General features: G+C 41.6%; 2 protein-coding genes across 3 annotated transcripts in view; both read left to right on the plus strand.

The window, feature by feature from the left end:
• Positions 1-22,516, plus strand: part of GMEB1 (glucocorticoid modulatory element binding protein 1) — a 93,919-nt gene that overhangs the window by 36,371 nt on the left and 35,032 nt on the right. The gene's annotated exons all lie outside the window — the stretch shown is intronic.
• YTHDF2 (YTH N6-methyladenosine RNA binding protein F2) overlaps positions 1-22,516 on the plus strand; it is a 28,850-nt gene that overhangs the window by 3,797 nt on the left and 2,537 nt on the right. Inside the window, exon 4 of the mRNA XM_056846833.1 lies at positions 7,481-9,067. Within this exon, the coding sequence (XP_056702811.1) occupies positions 7,481-9,067 (1,587 nt within the window). The remainder of the gene's footprint in view (positions 1-7,480; positions 9,068-22,516) is intronic.

Consider the following 22,516-nt stretch of genomic DNA (forward strand, 5'->3'; position numbering starts at 1 on the left):
GTTTCTATGAAGGTCCTATGGAACTTGTTTTTTTTTTTATTTCGGAGTAAGCATCTGTAGAATTGCAGATAAGCTAAGTAACTCAGACATCATGGTTTACTCAGGAATTACTGTTGCTGAGCTTACTATAAGATAGCTTTTTGCTATACAACAAAGATGGCTGTTCTGTTGATTTCAGGGGGGTTCACTTCCAAGTAATAAATTTAATAATATAATGACTTAATGCTAGTAGAGTGCATTTACAACACTGTTATCTGTGACTATATAGCTTTTGGGGCCTTGAATTACTGATACAGTCTGTAGAGTTATTAAAATGCCCCTTATTGTAGCCACAAATATCTAGTTAAATGTAACCTTCTGATTTTGGAGAATTATGAAATATGAAAGTCAGTTTGTTTAATGACTGAAAGATAGCAATAACAGGTATCTCTTCCCAGTTCTGGGATATCTTTAGGGTCCTTCTCCAGCTGATATCTGCTGGGACAGAATTCCATTATTGGGACAGAATTCCATTATTGTGCACCAACATTCATGGATGTGCTGCTGTTTGCCCTTGTCATGTGGTGCACGATGGCATGGTCATGTGGCTGTGGTTGATCAGTCTGTGAGGTAAAGTAACCTCTTAGGCTCAAGATGTTCAGAGTTTTTGGACTCCCATCAGTGCCTTGAATTGCGCCTTGAAGACTGCAAGAAGGATGTACACATCCTGAAACATGCTGAATGTCAGAAAACTCTTCAACTTCTTACCAATCATGAAGGACAGGTAAACTGGACTGCAGTAAACAAACTTCAGTTACAAAGATTAAACAACAGTTGGCAAAGCTGAATTGTAAAGAAGGGTTGGTGGGTACAGAACCCTTTTTAGCTGATCAGTAAAGTGAAAAACCATGCCCACCTTGAGCGCTAAAGTTCCAGCTATATTAATAGATTTAGGAACAGCCTATGCATGTAAACCAGAGAAACCAAGCACAGACCAAACTTCATACATGCAGGATATTTCATTTTTTCTGCATTCAAAGAGCTATTTATTATTATTGCCTCATTTTGTTGGCTTGTCTGCATCCCCAAATCGTGTATCAAATAAAAGCATTGTGGGCCCTCGGTTTAATGAAAAGAGTGTGCTGTTCATGCACAGCATCTTGTTCTTTTGCTCAGGTGCCTCTATGCTTTGTACATACATGCCTGCAGGAGTTAAGAAAGGGCATAATTCTATGGGATCCCCCTGTGGCAAGTGGAGGCTGATAACTCCGCTTCACGATATTCTCTGCTGAGAATGAGTGAAGCAACTTGAGTGAAATAAAACAAATACGGTGACACCATATAAACTCACATTTATTCCAGCATGAGCTCTCGTGAGTCAGAGCTTCTACAGATGCTATGAAGAGGAAATTAAATTCCACATTTTTATAGAAAAAATTACCAAAGGGGATGGTGGGGATAAGAGGAGGAGTTGGTGGCAGAGAGAGGCTTGGTATGAATCCTGTCATAAATCTTTCAGATCAACAGTGATGTGGATATTATGTGATCATTTCTTTCAGAGACTACTGAAGTATCCGGTAGGCTGAAATTACTTATCTGTTTCAGAGCAAAGATCAATAATCAAGGCCCTAGCGAGCAGTTTCTCTATTAGATAGTAGGAATCCAGAAGTTACAGAACATCCTTTTTGGCAAGCTTTCCCCCAAAAGTAGTATGTTAGAGAAGACTTTGAGTTGTCCATGGTGCTGTCATGGATAAGATGCTGGAACATTTGTTCTGTGAATACTTAGCACCTTGGCTCCAGTCTCCCCTTTGGGGCGAGGCTGCAAAATGGGTGATAATCCAGTTTTTGTTGGCTGCATATCAGCATTAAGAATGTACACAGGTTGTTTCTGAGCAGGCCCCTCTGTGGTGGTGGATACTAGTAAAAAAAAAATCAAGCCTCTGATCAGTTTTTCCTCTACATTGATACTTATTACCTGGGAAAAAAAACACCTTAGTTTTGAGATGAATCAAACTTTGGATGCAGGCAGCCCAGGCTTATGAGGTTGGTAGGAAGGACTTGGCACAGGTAAGGGAGGGCTGCTCCTTTGAAAATTGCTCAACTCGAAGTTCGCATTGAGTGACCTTGTTACAAGTCTATCCTTCAGTTTCATAAGCCTTAGGTACTTGGTAAATGGAAGAAACATGCAGGTGAAGAGGTGGGAAAAGATACCTTTGTGTGTTGTCTTTGGTCTAAACAATGGAAGGTCATCACATTTGAAAAAGCATCCAGCAAGATCCCTGACCTGGGTAGCCCAGGATATCCTGTTCTCGTCAGTTCTGGGAAGCTAAGTAGGGACAGCCCTGGTTAGTACTTAGATGGGAGACCGCCAAGCAAGTTCAAGGTCGCAACACAGAGGCAGGCAATGGCAAACCACCTCTGAACATCTCTTGCCTTGAAAATCCCATAGGGTTGCCACAAATCAGTTGTCACTTGATGGCAAAAAAAGAAGATCCAAATGACACTTAAAAACCCACGTGAGAAGCACAGTTCTCTTTGCAGGCTGAACTGATGGAAGTGTTTATCCATGTTTTAACAGTGGTTGAGATACCTTGTGAACCATTACAAATGTATATCAAAATGAAGTCAATTTGAGTCACTTTGACCTTGTGTAAGCAGTCTTTTCCCATGTTATTCTCATCTTGCTCACAAATCCCTCTTCTTCATGGGTGCAACTAGGTGTCCATGGTGTAGAAAAAGGTTGTGAACAGCTGTGTTGAAGGCTTTCACGGTCAGAGTTCATCGGTTCTTGTAGGTTATCCGGGCTGTGTGACCGTGGTCTTGGTATTTTCTTTCCTGACGTTTCGCCAGCAGCTGTGGCAGGCATCAACAGAGCTGTGTTGACATTTTTTTTTTCTTACTGTAGGGTCAGAGTCAGCCTAATACTTCACCTTTTGGGTTAGGTCATTAACAGAGGTGCATCCTGTTCCATCCATGCTCTTAGAGCTCTGGAATAACCTGAACTGAGTTTCCATAGGTAGACCATCCTAACTGACCCACTGTCCCAGTGAAGTCTTTAGAGAGTGAGGAAACCAACTTGCTTCTCATTGAGAGAAGTGCTGTCAATTTAAATCTCTGTAGGTGATGGGTGGTAGAAGTTCCCTTCTACTTAATTTCGGATATGCCAATAAAGGTATCTGAACTGAAAACTACTTAATTTCAGTTAAGATTGAAAATTTCAGGTTGCGACCCTGCAGTAGTGTGCTTAGTTAACGCCTCTAGTGACACTGAAATACAGAGCTCTGCAAGGCTTGAGAGATTTGTTGACGCTGTTGAAGCAATTGGTCCTTCAGGGAGGTGTTGCATTCTTGAAGTATATTTCGAGTGTACATTCAGAAAGGAAACTGTATAGCCATATAAAAGTGACTTATTTGGCAGTGAGTGCAGTGTGAGGGTGACAGGCCACTGACAGTGTATGAGTTTAATGAGCCAGGTTTGTAAAGGCCTCAACAAGGCTTCTTGGATTTTCTCCTTTGAGAAACTGCATTGCCACTGTCACAGCGAGTAAGATTCTTCCTGTACCAACTTCTTTTTATCTGCAGTAATTAATCCACAGCTTCTAATAAGGGCATGTGATTGAACCAGTTAGACTAAAGTACAAGTATTCTGGTGAATCTGCTAGGCACTACTTAAGATCCAGATTACATGTTGCAAAGATCAAGTGACTGTCACCACAAGCTCCACTTACAGTTCTTCTCTCTCATTTCTCCTTGGTAATGCTGAGTTATGAGACAGTTGATGACATTGTGCTAGGTTTCTTAAAGGGGAAGTTCCCACTTAATTGGAGGTGGTAGGGAAACTGAGTATGTGGCATTAACTGATGCTATACTGTACTGTTAAACATTACTAGAGAGCTGCAGATTGGCAGTAGCCATGCATCTACATCCAGGTAACAAAAATGAAAAGCCCACACACTGGGGGATACACTTCTGGGTAGCAGTGCATGTGAACAAGATCTTAGGGTATGGGTTGATTATAAGGTAAATATGAGTAGCCAGTATAATGCAGCGGCAAAGAAAGCTAATGCGGTCTTTGGGTGTATCAACAGAGGCATAACATCCAAATCACAAGATGTCATAGTCCCGCTGTACACCGCATTGGTCAGGCCCCACCTGGTCTACTGTGAGCAGTTCTGGAGGCCTTATTTCTAAAAGGATGGGGACAGAATGGAGTGAGCGCTGAGGAGAGCGATGAGGATTATCGGGCCTGGAGATCAAGCCCTACAAGGAAAGGTCAAGGGACTTGGGAAAGTTCAGTCTGGAAAAGAGGAGTTTGAGGAAGGATATGATTGCCCTCTTAAGTATTTGAAAGGGTGTCACTTAGAGGAGGGCAGGGAGCTATTCCTGTTGGTAGCAGAAGATAGGTCTCTCATTAATGGGTATAAATTAGGGGTGGAAAAATACTGGCTGGATATTAGGATTTTTTTTTCACAGTAAGAGTAGTTCAGCAGTAGAATTGGCTGCCGAGGGAGGTGGTGAGCTCCCCCTTACTGGCAGCCTTCAAGCAGCGGCTGGATGAATACTCGTCAGGGATGCTTTAAGCTGATCCTGCATTGAGCAGGGGGTTGGACTAGATGGCCTGTATGGTCCCTTCCAATTCTATGATTCTGTATTTCTGTAGTTCCATAGGCATGTTTTTGAGCCGTAGCAGTCACTTTAAATGTGTGCTTCAGTAAACTGCTAACGTTTGGTTTGTTGGGAACCTCTAAATTGAAATTTGTACTACCCTGTGGTTTGAGAACCACTTTATTCCAGCAGTGAACCATAGTAGGGCATGGCTTACTCAAGAAGTTTAGTCCTTAGGATTTTTGCTTGACTAAAATCTGTATGCTGTCCTTCAAGAAGCACCATCCCCCCACCCCGCAGATGGCTGAAAGCCCCCTGGGCTGGGTTCCTGTGCTTTAGCCCAATGAACAAGGCTGATTCCCAGGAGCAGAACAATGTGACACAGTTTACCTGTGGGTCAAGGCTGGGTTCCCTGTACCTTATATTGCACAGTGGAATATGTGATTGAACTGTTGGTTAAGTCTCTGACAGTAAAGGGTGTGGAAAAAATAAATTTATTTAGTACTTGAGTTAGTTACTAAGAGCCCCGTGGCGCAGAGTGGTAAGCTGCAGTACTGCAGTCCAAACTTTGCTCACGAACTGAGTTCTATCCCAATGGAAGTTGGTTTCAGGTAGCCGACTCAAGGTTGACTCAGCCTTCCATCCTTCCGAGGTGGGTAAAATGAGTACCCAGCTTCCTGGGAGTAAAGGTAAGATGGCTGGGGAAGGCACTGGCAAACCACTCCATAAACAAAGTCTGCCTAGTAAACGTCGGGATATGACATCACCCCATGGGTCAGGAATGACCCGGTGCTTGCACAGGGGACCTTTACCTTTTGAGTTAGTTACTGGGTCTCAGTTGATATGATGAGGTGAGAATGAAGCTAACAGCCCTTCGAGTTGGCCATGGTTCCAGGGGACAAGTGTGGTATAGCAGTTAGAGTGTTGGATTAGGATCTGGGAGACCTGGTTCGGAATCCCCACGCTCTCGCCGTTTAACCATAGGGTGGTGGTTGTGAGGATAAAATGGAGGAAGGGTGAATGACTTTGTATGCTGCTTTGAGTACCCAGTGAGGAAGACTGTGAGGTGTCATTTGTAAATTGAGCCAAGATGTTATGAGGTTCTTTGTTGTGGAAGGAATGCCTCTATGAGTTACCAATAACACTTGGAATAAATCAGAACTACCCCACGGGTCACAAATGACCCGGTGCTTGCACAGGGCACTACCTTTTACCTACTTGCTTCGAAGCTTGGTGAAGAAACTTGGAAAGGTCACTGCTTAGCTGCACTCACAGGGTAGGCTGCTAAAGTACTGTTTCAGGCTCCTTGGGAGGGGGGCGTCAAATACGAAATTTGGAATTACACTCTGCCTACAGGGAATTCATGACAGCCTATAGTGTTTGCCCTTCCTCCTTTTTATCCTCACAACAACCTTCTGAAGTAGGTTAAACCGAAGTTAGGTTAAGCTCACTCAGCAAGATTCATGACTGAGTTGTGATTTGAACTCGGGTCTCTCCACTCTTCTTCCAACATTCTTGCCACTATGCCACGCTAGCCCTCAGTACATTTCCTGAGATGGTCTGAATTTTTACAACATCACTCTGAACTTTTGAAGTTGACAAGGGATGGGAGTATAGACACCTGAATGCATGATTATTCCCTTTGAACATGATCTATTCAAGCTTTCTTAAAAATTCATGGAAGTCTTCCCAAGAGAGTAGTTCTCATTCACTTGCAAGTGTGGCTTGCTGAGGAGGAGCTGTGCATTGTGCCCACCAAATTTAGTGGGATGAAGATTCTACCATGATTTTTCTTTGGAATCCTATGTTTTCTGATACTGAGAAGACAAAAAAAGGCATTGGAACATCCCCTGTTAAGGGAGGTAGAAAGCAAGAATATTCAGTTAACACTGAAAGTAATTTAAAAGAATGTAATGCTGATGGAGATGTTTGTACTGACATTTAAAATCGCATAACTCACTTTATGTCATGCGTGTAAAATAATAAATTAGAAATAACTTGGTATCATAGAGGAGAGATCAATCCAGGCTGCAGTGGAAAAACATCATTAAAGATTTCTCATCTAGCAAGAGTATGTTACAGAAGCCTGACCGTTTGTGAAACTAGTATTCCCCCCCAAGTGCCCTGAATGAGTCAGCCACCTTTTCACAGTTTCACTTATTTGAATCATTTTAGACTCTTACTATTGGGCCAAATACCCACAAGTGGTTGAGAAGAACAGCAACTAAATCCTAAAGTAATTATTCTTATTACGGCACCTGAAAAGGTTTTTTTGGGGGGAATGGATGGGTACTGATCGCATCCCAGCACTTTCAACATGATCTGAGCTTGATTAGATTGTGCTTGGTGACCACGCATGTGGAAGTTTAAAGTGTTAGAGGATAAAATCAGTTTGTGTTTATAAAAAGCAAATTAAGCTTAAGGTGGGTTCTGTCAGCAAAGCAATGTGTTTTGACAATGGGAAGGGGAAAAAACCCCCCCACCTATCCAGGCTTTAGAAGAAACCAGTGGAAATGCTTTTTTTGAATGACCTAGCTCAGACGTTTTCAGTTCTTTAAAAAACAATAATTAAAGTAAATTAAACTAAATGTGTAATCCTGTTTAAGATTGTATAAGGCTGCTTTATTAGCTAGAACTGTTTAAAATTGGTCTTGCTGTATATTCCATGCCTTGTACAAACTACCCATTTCTTACATGTTAACATTTTCATGCAGAAGATATGTTATGTGTTTGTGTGGAGAAAATGTGGGAAATACTGCTTTTACTGAAACTCTAGACTTTACAGCAACTAAGATTTCAGTTTAAAGTGTTTGAAGAGGGACCTACGATGGTGTTTTTCTGGATTTTATTTGCTATGATGCCCCTTCTAATTCTTTGGTGCTTTTTATGTTTCAGAATAATGCGTACACGGCAATGTCTGATTCCTACCTGCCAAGTTATTACAGTCCATCCATTGGATTCTCCTACTCCTTAGGTGAAGCTGCTTGGTCAACTGGGGGCGATCCACCCATGCCCTATTTAACATCTTATGGACAGCTAAGCAATGGGGAGCCTCACTATCTCCCAGATGCCATGTTTGGACAGCCAGGGGCCCTTGGCAGCACTCCATTTCTTGGACAGCATGGCTTTAACTTTTTTCCAAGTGGGATTGACTTCTCAGCTTGGGGCAATAACAGTTCTCAGGGGCAGTCCACTCAAAGCTCTGGATATAGCAGCAACTATGCTTATGCACCGAGCTCATTGGGCGGAGCCATGATCGATGGACAGTCTGCTTTTGCCAGTGAGACCCTGAATAAGGCTCCTGGAATGAATACCATTGACCAGGGGATGGCAGCGTTGAAGCTGGGCAGCACTGACGTTGCAAACACTGTCCCCAAAGTGGTTGGCTCTGCTGTTGGCAGCGGCTCTATTGCCAGCAATATTGTGGCTTCTAACAGTTTGCCCCCAGCGACCATCGCTCCTCCCAAGCCAGCCTCCTGGGCTGATATCGCCAGCAAACCCGCCAAACAGCAGCCCAAGCTGAAGACCAAGAATGGAATTGCAAGTTCAAGTCTTCCACCACCCCCAATAAAGCATAACATGGATATTGGGACTTGGGATAACAAAGGACCAGTGGCAAAATCTCCATCCCAGGTTTTAGTTCAGAATATCGGTCAGCCACCATCCCAGATATCCCCCCAACCGATGGGTCAGGCAATGAGTAACAGCCCACCCGCTGTGCAGCCTTCAGCAGGACAACAGCCACAACCACTGCCACCTCCACCACCCCAGCCAACTCAGCTGCCAGTGCAGCAGCAGGCGCCTCAGCCTGCCCGCTGGGTTGCCCCTCGTAACCGCAGCAACGGGTTTGGTCAAAATGGAGTGGATGGCAGTGCCGTTGGACAGTCTCAGACCACTTCTGGTGCTGTCCCTTCAGAGCCACACCCAGTCTTGGAGAAGTTGCGATCCATCAACAACTACAATCCGAAGGATTTTGACTGGAACCCAAAACATGGTCGGGTTTTCATCATCAAGAGTTACTCCGAGGACGATATCCACCGCTCCATTAAATATAACATCTGGTGCAGCACAGAGCATGGTAATAAAAGACTGGATGCTGCTTACCGCTCCATGAACGGGAAAGGTCCTGTTTACTTACTGTTCAGTGTCAATGGCAGTGGTCACTTCTGTGGAGTTGCAGAAATGAAATCTGCCGTGGACTACAACACGTGTGCAGGCGTATGGTCCCAGGACAAATGGAAGGGACGTTTTGACATCAGGTGGATTTTTGTGAAGGACGTTCCCAACAGCCAACTGCGGCACATCCGCCTAGAGAACAATGAGAATAAACCAGTGACCAACTCCAGGGACACTCAGGAGGTGCCTCTGGAAAAGGCTAAGCAGGTGCTGAAAATCATTGCTACCTACAAGCACACCACTTCAATTTTTGATGACTTCTCACACTATGAGAAACGCCAGGAGGAGGAGGAAAATGTGAAAAAGGTAATTTGCCCTCATTGCTGGGTTTGTTATGGGGGAATGCCAGAGGGCGGTGGGGAGTAGTGTACGGTGGTGTAGGATAGAATTCGCCTTTGTAATTTGGCTGAGAGTCTTGACCACTTGTGCCAACCATAGTTCGCACCATAGCTTTTGCTGTTGGTACGAAGTATACTTTAATATATCAATATCTAGTTGAGAATGAGCATTTCTTCCAGTCTTCCTTAGCAGCATGAGACGTGCAGCAAACAATGCAGTAGGACTAGGATCGCAAAAGTTAGAAACAGTGCAAAGAAGGTATTAGACATGATGTGTCATAAACAATACAGAAAATAATGAAATTACAAAAGTAGGAAGTAGTGCAGTAAGAGCAAGATAATACATGCAGTAAATAGAACAGATTACAATCGTATTCCCTTTATAAAAGCACCCTCCATTCCTTTATACTAAAGCCATATTCCCTTTATAAAAATGTGCAAGGCTGCTTCTGGAACCTTGGAAAGTGTGACTTTCTCAGAACAGTCCTATGTAGTGTTTTTCTGAGAATAACCTTTAGGGCCACTTGTTCTTCAAAAAATGTGACATGCAGCAAAAAGCCTCCTACATAAACAATGTGTATGAAATAAGCTTGGGGCTGTTATGATGGAATAACATGGCTTAAAAAGCAAAAATGAAGGTTGGAATAGACGTATCAGTTGATCTAGAAGGCAGTGGGTGTTTGATGGCTGCAGACTTTTATGTAAATTCAGCATGTCTGTTGGTAGTGATGCTGAAGATGTTAAAAGCTGATATGCCTATTGGAAAAAAAACATGCTTTTATCTTAAGAACCTGGAGAGTTGGTTGTGCCCTTCTTTTGGAATTGGAGGAATGGGCTGTCAAATGGACAAATAAAAGCAAAGGAGCATTTCTATGTCTTCTTGGAGTATTGTCTAATTAGTAAGCAAAGTGTTTTTTTAAGTAGGTACTGCCATTTTTACATTTGACTTGATGCTTGCTACAGACTGCTTTGCAAAGGTACATTAAAGGGAAGTGACTTGGTCTTGTTTTAGAGTGGTCCTCCAGCACATCAGTTTCGGATGAAGCTCTTGAGAATCTAATGTAGCCTTGAATAGGCGGTTGAGACTTCTGTTTGTAAAAATATTGTCGAAGGCTTTCACGGTCAGAGTTCATTGGTTCTTGTAGGTTATCTGGGCTGTGTAACCGTGGTCTTGGTTGACCAAGACCACGGTTACACAGCCGGATAACCTACAAGAACCAATGAACTTCTGTTTGTGTTTGATCTCTTCTAAACAATGTGAGGAGCTGATTTCCTTTAGCACTTAATCAATATTTGTGTTGTGGCACTGTTGAGGAAAAACTCATTTGCATGTGTCATTTGACTACTGGGCGAGTTTCCACAAACATGATAAAATAACAATTTTTAATGCTGTCCCAGCCTCAGTGACTTAATGCTCATTAGACATAGAAACATAGAGCTGTAAGGGGCCTCAAGAGTTATCTAGTCCAGTAAATTCACAAGTACCTCCCACCCAACTCCTCCAGTAACCCCTGCTGTATGCCCCGAGGAAGGCAAAAAACCCTCCAGGTTCTCTGGCTAGTCTGGCCTGGAGGAAAATTGCTTCCTGACACCAAAGTGCCTGGGCATGTAAGAAAGGGCCACAAGAGCTGGGAACTGACTTATCCCTTCCTGCCCTCCCTTTCATGATCTGCCTAAGTTCATAGAATCAGCATTGCTTTTAAAAGGCCAACTAGCCTCTTCTTTAAAACCTCCAAAGCCCTTCCCTCTGCTGTTCTCCTAGGTAGATTTCTAAATCAACCTAGAGAGCTGAGAAAATGTTTCTGTACAGCGGGAGAGGAAGAATCCCTGGCACACATTTTATTACACTGTGAATTTTACCTGGAATTTAGAAGAACTATTATCGACCCCTGGTTACAACAATTTGGCCTTTTACATCAATCTATAACCAGTGAGAGTTCAATCATTCAATTTCTGCTCAAGGATAAGAATCCCGCTATATCTTACAATGTAGCTAAATTTTGTTGGAAGGCCATTACTAAAAGGAACACTCAAAATAAAAAGGGTTATACTTTTTGCGATGCACCAGGTGATGAGTGATGGGTGAAGCATGGTATAATGTATTTTTTCTCTTTTTTCTTTTGTATTTTAATATGCTGACAAATGTATTTTAACTTGTCCATTTTAGGATATTTTATTCAACTTTCTATCACTTCAGTTATCTGTGTGTGTGTGTATGTATATATGTGTGTGTGTATATATATATATATATATATATGTATATGTATATATATATGTATATATACATATATATATATACATGTGTATATATATGTATATATACAAACCAATACAGGAAACTTACTGTCAGGAAGTTCTTTCTAACGTTTAGCCAAAAACTCTTGTGGTTTAATTTCAACCTGTTGATTCTGGTCTGCTCTTCTGGGGCAACAGAAAACAGCTCTGCTCCATTCTCTATATGACAGCCCTTCAAATACTTGAAGATGGTTATCATATCACCTCTCAGTAGTCTCTTATCCAGAGTAAACGTATCGCGCTCCTTCAACCTTTCCTCATAGGACTTGGTGTCCAGACCCCTCACCATCTTTGTTGGCCTCCTCTAGATGAGTTCCAGACTTGTTAACATCAAGTCTGACATGACTTGTTCTTGAGGAACTGTGTTGGCTCTCAGTAACCACAGCATCTCTTACTTGCCTAGGTTTATACTGAGCTTCAGATTTTCTAACACTCTTCCTACAAGCACTAGTTATTTGTTTATATTTATCTTTGGTTATATGGCCCTACTTCCATTTCCTAAATTAGTCTTTTTAAAATTCTCAGATCTTTAGAAAGCTCTTTACGGAGCCACTCTGGCTTCTTTAGGTTTGTCCCATTTTTCCTTCTCATTGGAATCGTTTGTGATTGTGCCTTCAATATCGTACTTTTAAGAAATTCCCGCCCTTCTTGAACTCCCTTTTTCTTAAGTATTTCTGATCATGGGATTCTTCCCAGCATAACTTCAAGTTTGTTAAAATTAGCTTTTCTAAACCTATATGTCTGACTAGATACAGCTTTGCCCTTCCTCAACATCTTAAAATCCCAAAATTACATGGTCACTACTACCTAGGGTGCCCACTACTTTCACCTCATCAACCAGTTCTTGCAAGATAGCAGACCCCGTTGTTTCCTTCTTCACCTTCTGGAAATTGAAGTCATCTTAACAAGTAAGGAATTTATTTGACCTGTCATGTTTAGCAGAGTTTGTCATCCAACAGATAACCGGGTTATTGAAATCTCCCATGACCACTATGTCCTGTCTCTTTGAGAACTTTGTAATCTGGTCTAGGAGTGTCTTTTCCAATCCTCTGCCTAGCTTGGTGGTCTAAAGCAGAGCCCCACCATAATATCACTATTATTTCTTACTCCTTTTATTTTTACCCAGAGACTCTCAACTGACCTTCCATGCTCAAATTCATATATTTCCTCACAAGCATACACATCCTTAACATACAGAAGAAGAAGAGTTGGTTTTTATATGCTGACTTTCTCTACCACTTAAGGGAGAATCAAACCGGCTTACAATCACCTTCCCTTCCCCTCCCCACAACAGACACCCTGTGAGGTAGGTTGGGCTGAGAGAGCTCTAAGAGCTGTGACTAGCCCAAGGTCACTCAGCTGGCTTCATGTGGAGGAGTGGGGAATCAAACCCGGTTCTCCAGATTAAAGTCCACTGCTCCAAACCACCGCTCTTAACCACTACACCATGCTGGTGTAATGCTACTCCTCCTTCCTTCCTTATTTGTCCATTCTTTTTAAACAAGTTTTACCCATCAATCCTAATATTCCAATTGTGTCATCCCACCAAGTTTTAGTGATGCCTATTAGGTCATAGTCCCCTTCCTGTATTAGGACTTTAGGATATTTTATTCTTATTTAAAATATTATATTTAAAAAAGTTTCTCCTGCTTGTTTCCCATACTCCCTGCGTTACTGTAGAGACACCGGAATTTATGGTTTATGTGCCCTAAGTGTATCATTTCTCTTCTTACCTGGAAATTAATGGTTTCCTGCATATGTGCCCCTCCCTGCACAACTTTAGTGTTCTTATCTCCAGTTATTTGCATCATACTAGACTTTGCATTTTTTCTCCCTCCCCCAAAGGATTTAGTTTAAAGCTCTCCTTATCAGGTTTGCAAGGCTCTTACCAAACACATTTTTGCCTACTTTGGTGAGATGCAGACCATCTGCCGACGGAGAGCTTCATCTCATAAGTGTAAGCCATAGTCCAAAAAACACAATCCTTTTCTGATGGCACCATCTACGGAGCCAGCTGTTTATTTCAGTATTCATCTCTCTCCTCTTAAGCCATGGCCTTCGACAGTCTCTTGTGTTGGAATACCTATTACTAAGATTTTTGTCTCCTTAGTTACTGGAAGAAGTGATGTCTTATGTTCTTGAAGCTTCCATGTTTCAGTTTGGCTGGTAGAATAACTTCCAGATACAAGGGAGGCTACAATTGTTTCATTAATTCATCATTTATTGGTTACTACTGTAGCTGGTCCAAAACTACTTCCACACACAGTAGTATTGCGAAAGCTTGTGCTTTCGGGGTTTTTGGATGATACTTTAATTTGAAAAATCGAAGAAATTAGAACTGCAGTCCTAATCCAGGATTTCTGAACTGCTGTTGTGTTATGCAAACATTTGTGGGTGGGCAGAGAGGAGAGAGGGCTAGAAGTTATTGCAGAAACCAACCTCTTAATGGATGACTGGGCTCCATAGTAGCTAGCACCACCCAGCAGCCAGGGTGTTGGCAGCTTTGAAACACGTGCACTCAGACATAGATGCAGCATCACATTTGGAACACCGATGAACGATGTAGTGAGTGGAACACTTCTTAACTGTTGAAACACTGTTCCTGAGTGGAAGTGGTTTTCAAAGTTTCTAACCACATTTTAATTGACATGTAGCATTCTTAGGGCAGATAGAGAGGTCATATCAGGGCCCTCTGTGTTCTCTTCTGTCAGACTTCAGGTTAGTCTTAGTCCTCTCTGCTTAAACCTTGGCTGTAAATCCCACTGAAGACAAACGAGACTTACTATTGAATAATCATGGATAAGTGTTGGATTTGAGCTGCTCTGGTGAGAAACTAAAATCTTTGTAAAGTTCTTTGCCACGGCGTATGCCTATTTCCCCTCTTCTTCTTTTTTTAAAAAAGTGGCTGTTTAAGCAGAACTCTGTTGGAGCACAGTGGCCTTGCTCCAGTGGGCTGTTGAGAATTGCTTTTGCACACTTGTCACTAACTTTTCAAAAATGGAGTTTCCTTGTTTGCATTATTTACAAACTTTCATGTTGAAAGTTGCGTTGACTTAACAGTTGTACATTCAGATGATAGCATCTCATTGACTGTCTTCTCCCTTCCGTAGCTTGTAATGTTCTCAGTGCATTGTTGATAGGCTTCTGTTGGATCACCTTATCCCTCATAAACACAGCACATGCTGTTCATGAGCTTTAAGAGCTAAATTATTTGCATTCTATAGTGTAGTGTCCATTAAGACACCCGAATAATGTAATTTGGACCCAAACGGATGTAAAAATCAAGCACCAGACTATATTTCAAAATTTATTACTTTATTTAATTTCTTTGTACCTTGCCTTTTTCCTCAGTGGGGACCCAAAGTAGCTTACAGCATTCTCCTCTCCTCCATTATATCCTCACAACAACCTTGCTTGGTAGGTTAGGTTGAGAGTTTGTGACTAGCCCAAGGTCCCCCAGCAAGTTTCCATGGCACCAATGGGGATTCAAACCAGGGTCTCCCAAATACTAGTCCGATACTCTTAATCACTACACCACATCTTCTGCTATTGAGAAAATTATTTTGTAACTGTTACGGATTTATAAAAGTGTGATACTGGTTTGGTTTCTAGAAGCATGGAATGTTCAGTGCAGAATTTATCTTTTAGTACTGCAGTTCCCAAACTGTAGTCCACGGAGCACTTGCTGATCCACGAAATTTCTCCTAGTGCTTTCTTTTCAATAGATTGAAAAGAAAAACACTACTATCATTCGGTTGCGTATATAGGTGCTAGGTGAAAATAGTGCTCTGTGGTGAATTTCTCTCCTGAAAAGTGTTCCATGACTCAAAAAGTTTGGGAACCACTGTTTTAGTGCATTTCAGTAAAGGCGGCCAATCCTTGGGGCCAGTTTGGACCATTTGCAGTGACACTTTGATTCAGAACTGTTGCATAGGTCACCATTGGGGGGGGGATCGGGATCAAATCACTAGTTTGTGTGTGCTATGCTGGCATCCTCTTTGGTCTGTCAGAGAATATGAATGTTTCTGTAAATGCGCCATCAGAACAAGGGGGAGCAGCCCAGAAGACTACCAGTAACCCCAGGCCTGGTGGAGGTCGGCAGCCTCAGCAGCCATTTGAGTGCTTGAAAATCAGCTAGTTGGAAGAGCACAGGACATGGGGAGCTGCTGCTCCTTTGGGCTTTTGAAACCGGGAATCCGCACTGTCTTCCATAAATAAAGCTTAATATACTGGAAGCTATCAAACCATGCAGAATTCTGGTTTTAACCTCAAGCAAGCATAGAAGAAAATCTGTGGATATCTTGTTCATCTTCTGTTTTTTTTAATTTTTTTATTTTTATAATAAGAAAAAGAAAAAAAGGACAAAACAAATTATACAAATCATAAAAAAACAAAAAAGTAAAAAGCATAAAAAATACAGAAATACAGAAAGAGCACTTATACAACCATCAAAATTACACCCTATAATCTAAATTGTAAAATACACAGTGCTCTAATACCCACCACCCACCTTAAGAGTGTATCCCACCACCAATAGACTTCCAGAGAAGTGTTTTGACAGTATTTAAAATTACTTATACTATTATTATAAAAAACATTACATTTTATCTATAATTCATTAACGGTGCTTGTAAAATTAATTTTCACCAGCTTATCCCAAAATGTGACGGCCTTTAGCCATGTTTTTTTAAACTCTTCCATATCTTTACTGTGTAAAGAATCTGTAAGTTTGGCCATACGCATATACATTCGCATTTTCTCTCCAGTCCTTAATTGAAGGTTTATTTACTTGCTTCCAGTTTTTTGCTATTATAATTCTTGCTGCCGCAAAACTGTATTGACATATAACTCTGTCAGATCTATCCATATTATCTTTAGGGATTCCCAATAGACAAAAAGCAGGATTTTTTTTATATTAATCAAATTATTAGTTTCCTTTAATATTAATCTCCAAAATCTCTTAATTTTTTTACAAAACCACCATACATGCATAAACATGCCTTTTTCAGTTGCACACTTCCAACATAAACCCATACCGTCTTTCTTCATTTTACTTAGTAGTTCCGGGGTTATATACCATCTATAAAACATCTTATATAAGTTTTCTCTTATTTCATTAGTAATTGTAAATTTGTATTCCCTCTTCCACAAGTTTTCCCATATTTCCAAATCAATATTATAACCTAACTCCTTCATCCATTTCACCATCACTGGTTTTATCCTTTCTTGTTCTAAATTCACTTCAGTTAATAACTTACAAATTCTTCCAATCAGTCCTTTATTTCCCTTAGTTAATATAATTTCTAGTTTAGATTTATTTTGATTAAATCCCCTCAGATTGTCTTTATTAAATATATTAAATATATCCCTACATAAACCATTCATTAATTTTTAGCTCTTCTCTTCAACATCCAGACCCCTTCTTTACATTCCGTAATTTCTCTATAAATATCGATATCCAGATTTAGTTGTACACCTCTCTTCATAAAAACTTCTACAGGGTTAATCCAGCCAGGGGTTTTACATTCCAAATATCCTTTGTATTTCTTCCAAGTTTGAAGTAAACCACCTCTAATAATATGGGAATTAAAATCTTTATTTACCTTCTCCTTTCCATACCATAAATATGTGTGCCACCCAAAGCGTAAATTAAACCCCTCTAATTCTAATATTTTAGGATTCTCTAATAGGATCCAGTTTTTTAGCCAGGTGATGCAAGCTGCTTGATAGTACATCGTCAAATCTGGTAACCCCAGGCCTCCTGTTTCTTTTAATTCAACTAAATTATTATATACTATCCTGTGTCTTTCCGTACCCCATAAAAATTTTAAAATATCTTTCTTCCAAGTTTTGAATATCTGTGCTCCTTTCAAAATTGGTAGGTTTTGAAATAAAAAAAGCATCCTAGGCAATCCCATCATTTTAATAACTGAAATTCTACCCCATAGTGATAATGGTATTTTCCCCCAGTTTTTAAGATCTGTTACTATCTGTTGCCATTGTTTAATATAATTATTCTGAAATAAATTAAGATTATTCGGTGATAACCATATGCCCAAATATTTTACTTTGTGTTCAGTATTAAACCCTGTCTTTTTGGTTAAAACTTGTTGTTGTGAGAGTCATATTTTTAACTAATAGCTTATTTTTATTTTAAAACCTGCAAGCTTTCCATAAACCTCCAAAATTCTATTCCAATTATCAATTTGCTCAATAGGATCCGTCAAAAAACATACAAGGTCATCTGCATATGCTTTAATTTGTAGTGATTTCTCCCAATTCGGAATCCAATTAATTCAGTAGATTTTCTAATCTTTTGTAATAGGACTTCTAATACTAAAATAAACAACAAAGGGGAAAGAGGACAACCTTGTCTCGTTCCCCTTTGAATTTCAAGTTGTGATGTTAATATTCCATTTATCAACAAACTAGCTGTCTGATAAGTATATACATTTTCTATAGCTGTCTTAAAATTTACTCCTGTCTTTTGAGCAGTCCCACACGGACTGTGCAGGCTAGTCATGGATAGAAGTTTCTAGTTCTGACAGTCGAGGGGCGCCCCTCCCTCTTCAGAGCAGTTGCAGTGGTCTTTTCCGCCTGAACTGTCAGGTGCTGTGGAGCAGCAGCGACCGCTCCCCTCAGTTCCTTTCTTGCCACTAAGTAGATAAGAAACATCCTAGCCATTCTCTTACTTGCCTGACTACACTTACCATTTTTCTTTTCCCTAGATTTAACAGCCATTCATCTGCCATTTCACACTTTAAAAAAAGGGAGAAATGAAGATTTTTTTCTTGACATTTTTGAACTTTTTCCTGGGGCCAGAGGCGATCTCTCCTTCCCTTCGATTCTTTCTCTTGATGTCTCATGAAATTGGTTCATAAGAACATAAGAAAGGCCCTGCTGGATCTGACCAAGGCCCTTCAAGTCCAGCAGTCTGTTTACACAGTGGCCAACCAGGTGCCTCCAGGAAGCCACAAACAAGACGAGTGCAGCAGCACCATCCGGCCTGTGTTCCACCGCACCCAAAATAATAGGCATGCTCCTCTGATACTAGAGAGAATAGGTATGCAGCATGACTAATATCCATTCTAACTAATAGCCATGAATACCCCTCTCCTCCATGAATATGTCCACTCCCCTCTTAAAGCCCTCCAAACTGGCAGCCATCACTGCATCCTGGGGCAGGGAGTTGCACAATTTAACTATGCATTGTGTGAAAAAAATGCTTCCTTTTATCTGTTTTGAATCTCTCACCCTCCAGCTTTAGCAGATGACCCCGTGTTCTAGTATTATGGAAGAGGAAGAAAAACCTCTCCCTGTCCACTCTCTCCAAACCATTCATAATTTTATAGACCTCTATCATGTCTCCCCTCAGCCACCTTCTTTCCAAGCTAAACAGCCCTAAGCCTCTTAACCGCTCCCCATAGGACAGTTGCTCTAGTCCCCTAATCATTTTAGTTGCTCTTTTCTGCACCTTCTCAAGCTCTGTAATATCCTTTTTTAGGTGTGGTGACCAGAACTGTACACAGTATTCCAAGTGTGGTCTCACCATAGATTTGTACAAGGGCAGCATGATATCAGCAGTTTTATTCTCTATTCCTCGTGTAATTATGGCCAGCATGGAATTTGCCTTTTTTACAGCAGCCGCACACTGGGTTGACATCTTCATTGAGCTATCCACTACCACCCCAAGATCCCTTTCTTGGTCTGTTGCTGCCAGCACAGATCCCATCAGTGTATATGTGAAGTTGGGATTTTTTGCCCCAATATGCATCACTTTACACTTACATTGAAACTCATTTGCCATTTTAATGCCCATTCTTCCAGTATGCAGAAATCCTTGTGGAGTTCTTCACAGTCTGATTTTTTTTTAACCACCCTAAATAATTTGGTGTCATCTGCAAACTTGGCTACTTCACTGTTTAACCCCAACTCCAGGTCATTGATGAACAGGTTGAAAAGCACCGGTCCCAACACAGATCCCTGAGGCACCCCACTGCTCACATCCCGCCATTGTGAGAACTGACCATTGATTCCTACTCTCTGCTTTCTATTTTTCAACCAGCTCTCAATCCATAAGAGGACTTGTCCTCTTATCCCATGACTATGAAGTTTGCTTAGCAGTCTTTGGTGGGGGACTTTGTCAAAAGCTTTTTGGACAAAGTTCCTAAGCAGTCTGCTTTTATATCCATAACAACCCAAGGTAGTTCCCCAGAGGTTACTGTCTCTAGTGTTTTCTCAATGTTAAAACCTTTTTGTTTGAGATGAGGAGGACATCCTGGCACTTTTGGGTGCTTCCCATCATCCTAGGAGGCAGGAACCCGATTCCTCATTCCACCCTCAATGGGGAAGGTAGTGCCTATCCTCTTCATTTCTTTTCCTGCCTCCTCAGAGAGTGAATGGATTCTTTGGGCTCCTTGGAACACTAGATCTCACAGAGTGGCTAGATTGCAAGATCTTTCCCTTTCATATGCCGAACCTTCCTTGTTAAAATATTTGTCTTCCCTACCGTCCAGGCCTTACAGTGAAAGAAAGGAGAGGGGAAAGGCTGTTTGTGTCCTCAGTTTGTCTCCCTTTCCTCCTCCCTCACCCCTAATTAGCAGATTATGGTTTGAATAGACTCAGCCACTGAAGTTGCATCTTCAGAAGGAAAGCTGGAGATTATACTCCCTGGCCAGCATAGCAGGAGGGCCTGCATAAAGCTTGCCACAACCCCAGGCCGTTTTAGAGCTCCAGGGCAGAGCCGTAAGATGTAAAGTGTTTCAGAAGGAGAGCTCGGGATGAATCTCCCTGGTCAGAGTAGCTGAACATGTTAATGTTTTCATTGTTAACTCTTTGGGTTGGATCTAGTAATCCATCAGCAGAGCTTTACTGGCAGGAGCAGAGTGTGATTTTGCCCCCTTTCTCTTTTGCAGCGTGACCCAGCCCATCTGGCTATAGGTCATGTGGGTCCCTGGGTTTGGAGAGGGCTTGGTTGGGAGGAGAGAATAAGGAAAAGTTATGTGATACTTCATTCACCAGTGGCTGATTCCAACCCTACATCCAAATATTCCACTAGTCCTATTGTGACAGCATATCTCCAAATAATAAACTTTATTTTATTTACTACAAAATTTGTTTTATATTTTCATCTTTCTTCCCGCTTTCTCTGTTGTCAAAAACTAAGTTACAGGTTGGATCCAGACTGAACTGGCAGTTTCCACCAATTCCCCCTTTCCCACGGCAAACTCCCCCTCATATTATTCCTCAGGGTCCCCTGTCGCCCAGGAGCAGCATTTTGTGGGTATCAGCAAGCTGCAGTGTATGTGGAGGGGAGGCAGGAAAGGTCCATTCTGCCCTTGGAACATTTAGCCTGGATCCAACCCACTATATGCTGTAGTAATATAGGAGCCTGAAAATTGCAGTCTGTCTCTTCAGTGCAGGCTTGGGGAAAGCTGTGTGGTCCCTGAACCCCCCCCCCCCCCAATTAATTTCATACAGGCTTTGGGGCATAACTCTTTTTTTTCTTTTTTGCTCACCATGAGCTAAGAGGTCCAACAGAAAAAACAGCAGAGAATAATATTGCCTTGATGAACCATACACTATGAGGGTTGGGTGAGCAGGAGGCTATTCATCTAACCCTGAGTGTCCCTCCCTGTGCTGATGGAGGAGAGGATTTGGGTTGGAGCGCATGACATGTGTTCCATAATTAACTTCTTCCCTGTGTTTGTGCCTGCCAGCTCATGTGGTTTTCTGGGGGAAAGGTCTGGAAATCTTTCCTGTTCAAATTTAAATAACTTCATATGTTATCAAAATAAGACAAATACACCACGTACAAGCAATTGGGTTTGTCCGTGCTTCCTATCCCACATTTAGCCCATCTAACATGATTGATTTGCAGTACCACAGCCCTGACAACTATAGACAGACTATATTTACATATGAGGGATGGGAAAATATAGCATCAGAAAATTTTCTGTCCCACATTAATCTGTTCAGCATTAAGTAATTAGTGGTTATCCTGCCTTCACAGCTTAAAGAAGCCAGGGGGGAGGAGGAGGAATCATCCCCTACCTAGGACTCTTCTTAAACTGGTCAAAGCCCTAGACTGGTGTGGGAAGAGCAGGTGACACAAAACGTTGTGTTATTATGTTGGCGATGTCTGGTTCGAGGGAAGGCTACATGAAACAGTTGTGGGAACAAAGAATGGAGCACGGAGAAGTGAGATTAGCTAGATGAACCCAGAACAAAATGATAAGTTTACAGTCCGGCTGTGGCCCTGCTGGTTTTGTGGCTTGGCTGAAGATGATGCAGCAGTAGCCTTCTTCTCACTATTGCGGCAACCGAGCAGAGTTCATCCCTGCCAAACTGCAATAAGGCACAAACCGTGTTTTGCAAATCCACTTCATGCCTCGGTTTCTGATTCTCATTTGGTTTGTGGCATGCCAATAATTTGTCAATTTTGATGCCACAATAAGCCATTGGTTGAGCTTCCTGAACCCTGGTGTGGTGCGATGTCTGAATTAAGCCTGTGTTGGTTGGGTTGTGCTGGCTTATGATATACTTAGTCTACACAGTTACTGCCCTTGGACATTCATGCCCTGGCGATCCTCCATGGCAGTGTTGACTCACACGATGTCATCTTGCAAGCTCCCTTGTATCTGCTTTGGCTTGGCTGGTAACTTGAAGCTTATCTCTGTTGTTATGGTTCTTTTATGTGGGAGCAGAGTCTCTACACCATTGTCATCCCTTGCCTTGATATTAACATGTGATAATCAGCTAACTTGCCGTTCTGAGTAGCTTGAAAGGATCAGTTATGCCTGGATAGTTGAGGAAGCTGATGGCACTCCTCAGGTTCTGCTAGTTGCCCTCAGTGTTGTGGTTGTGAAGCTTTATCTCCTTTAGGTTGGGCGCAGGTTGCTGTAGAAACTGGTCTCGCACACCCATCCCAGAGTTATTTATTTACTTAATTTATGATCGGCCTTTTTTCACTGAGACTCAAGGCAGATTACAACTAAAAACAATGCGGGAAGAACCGTATTTTGAATACCACCAACAATTACTCCATGGTGATTGTAAACAAAATTAGAGAATCATAGCACCTTGAATGACATGCTGGAGCAACATTCAGGCAAGAAAAAAT

This window comes from Euleptes europaea, chromosome 3, assembly GCF_029931775.1.
Source record: "Euleptes europaea isolate rEulEur1 chromosome 3, rEulEur1.hap1, whole genome shotgun sequence".
NCBI classification, from domain to species: Eukaryota; Metazoa; Chordata; class Lepidosauria; order Squamata; family Sphaerodactylidae; genus Euleptes; species Euleptes europaea.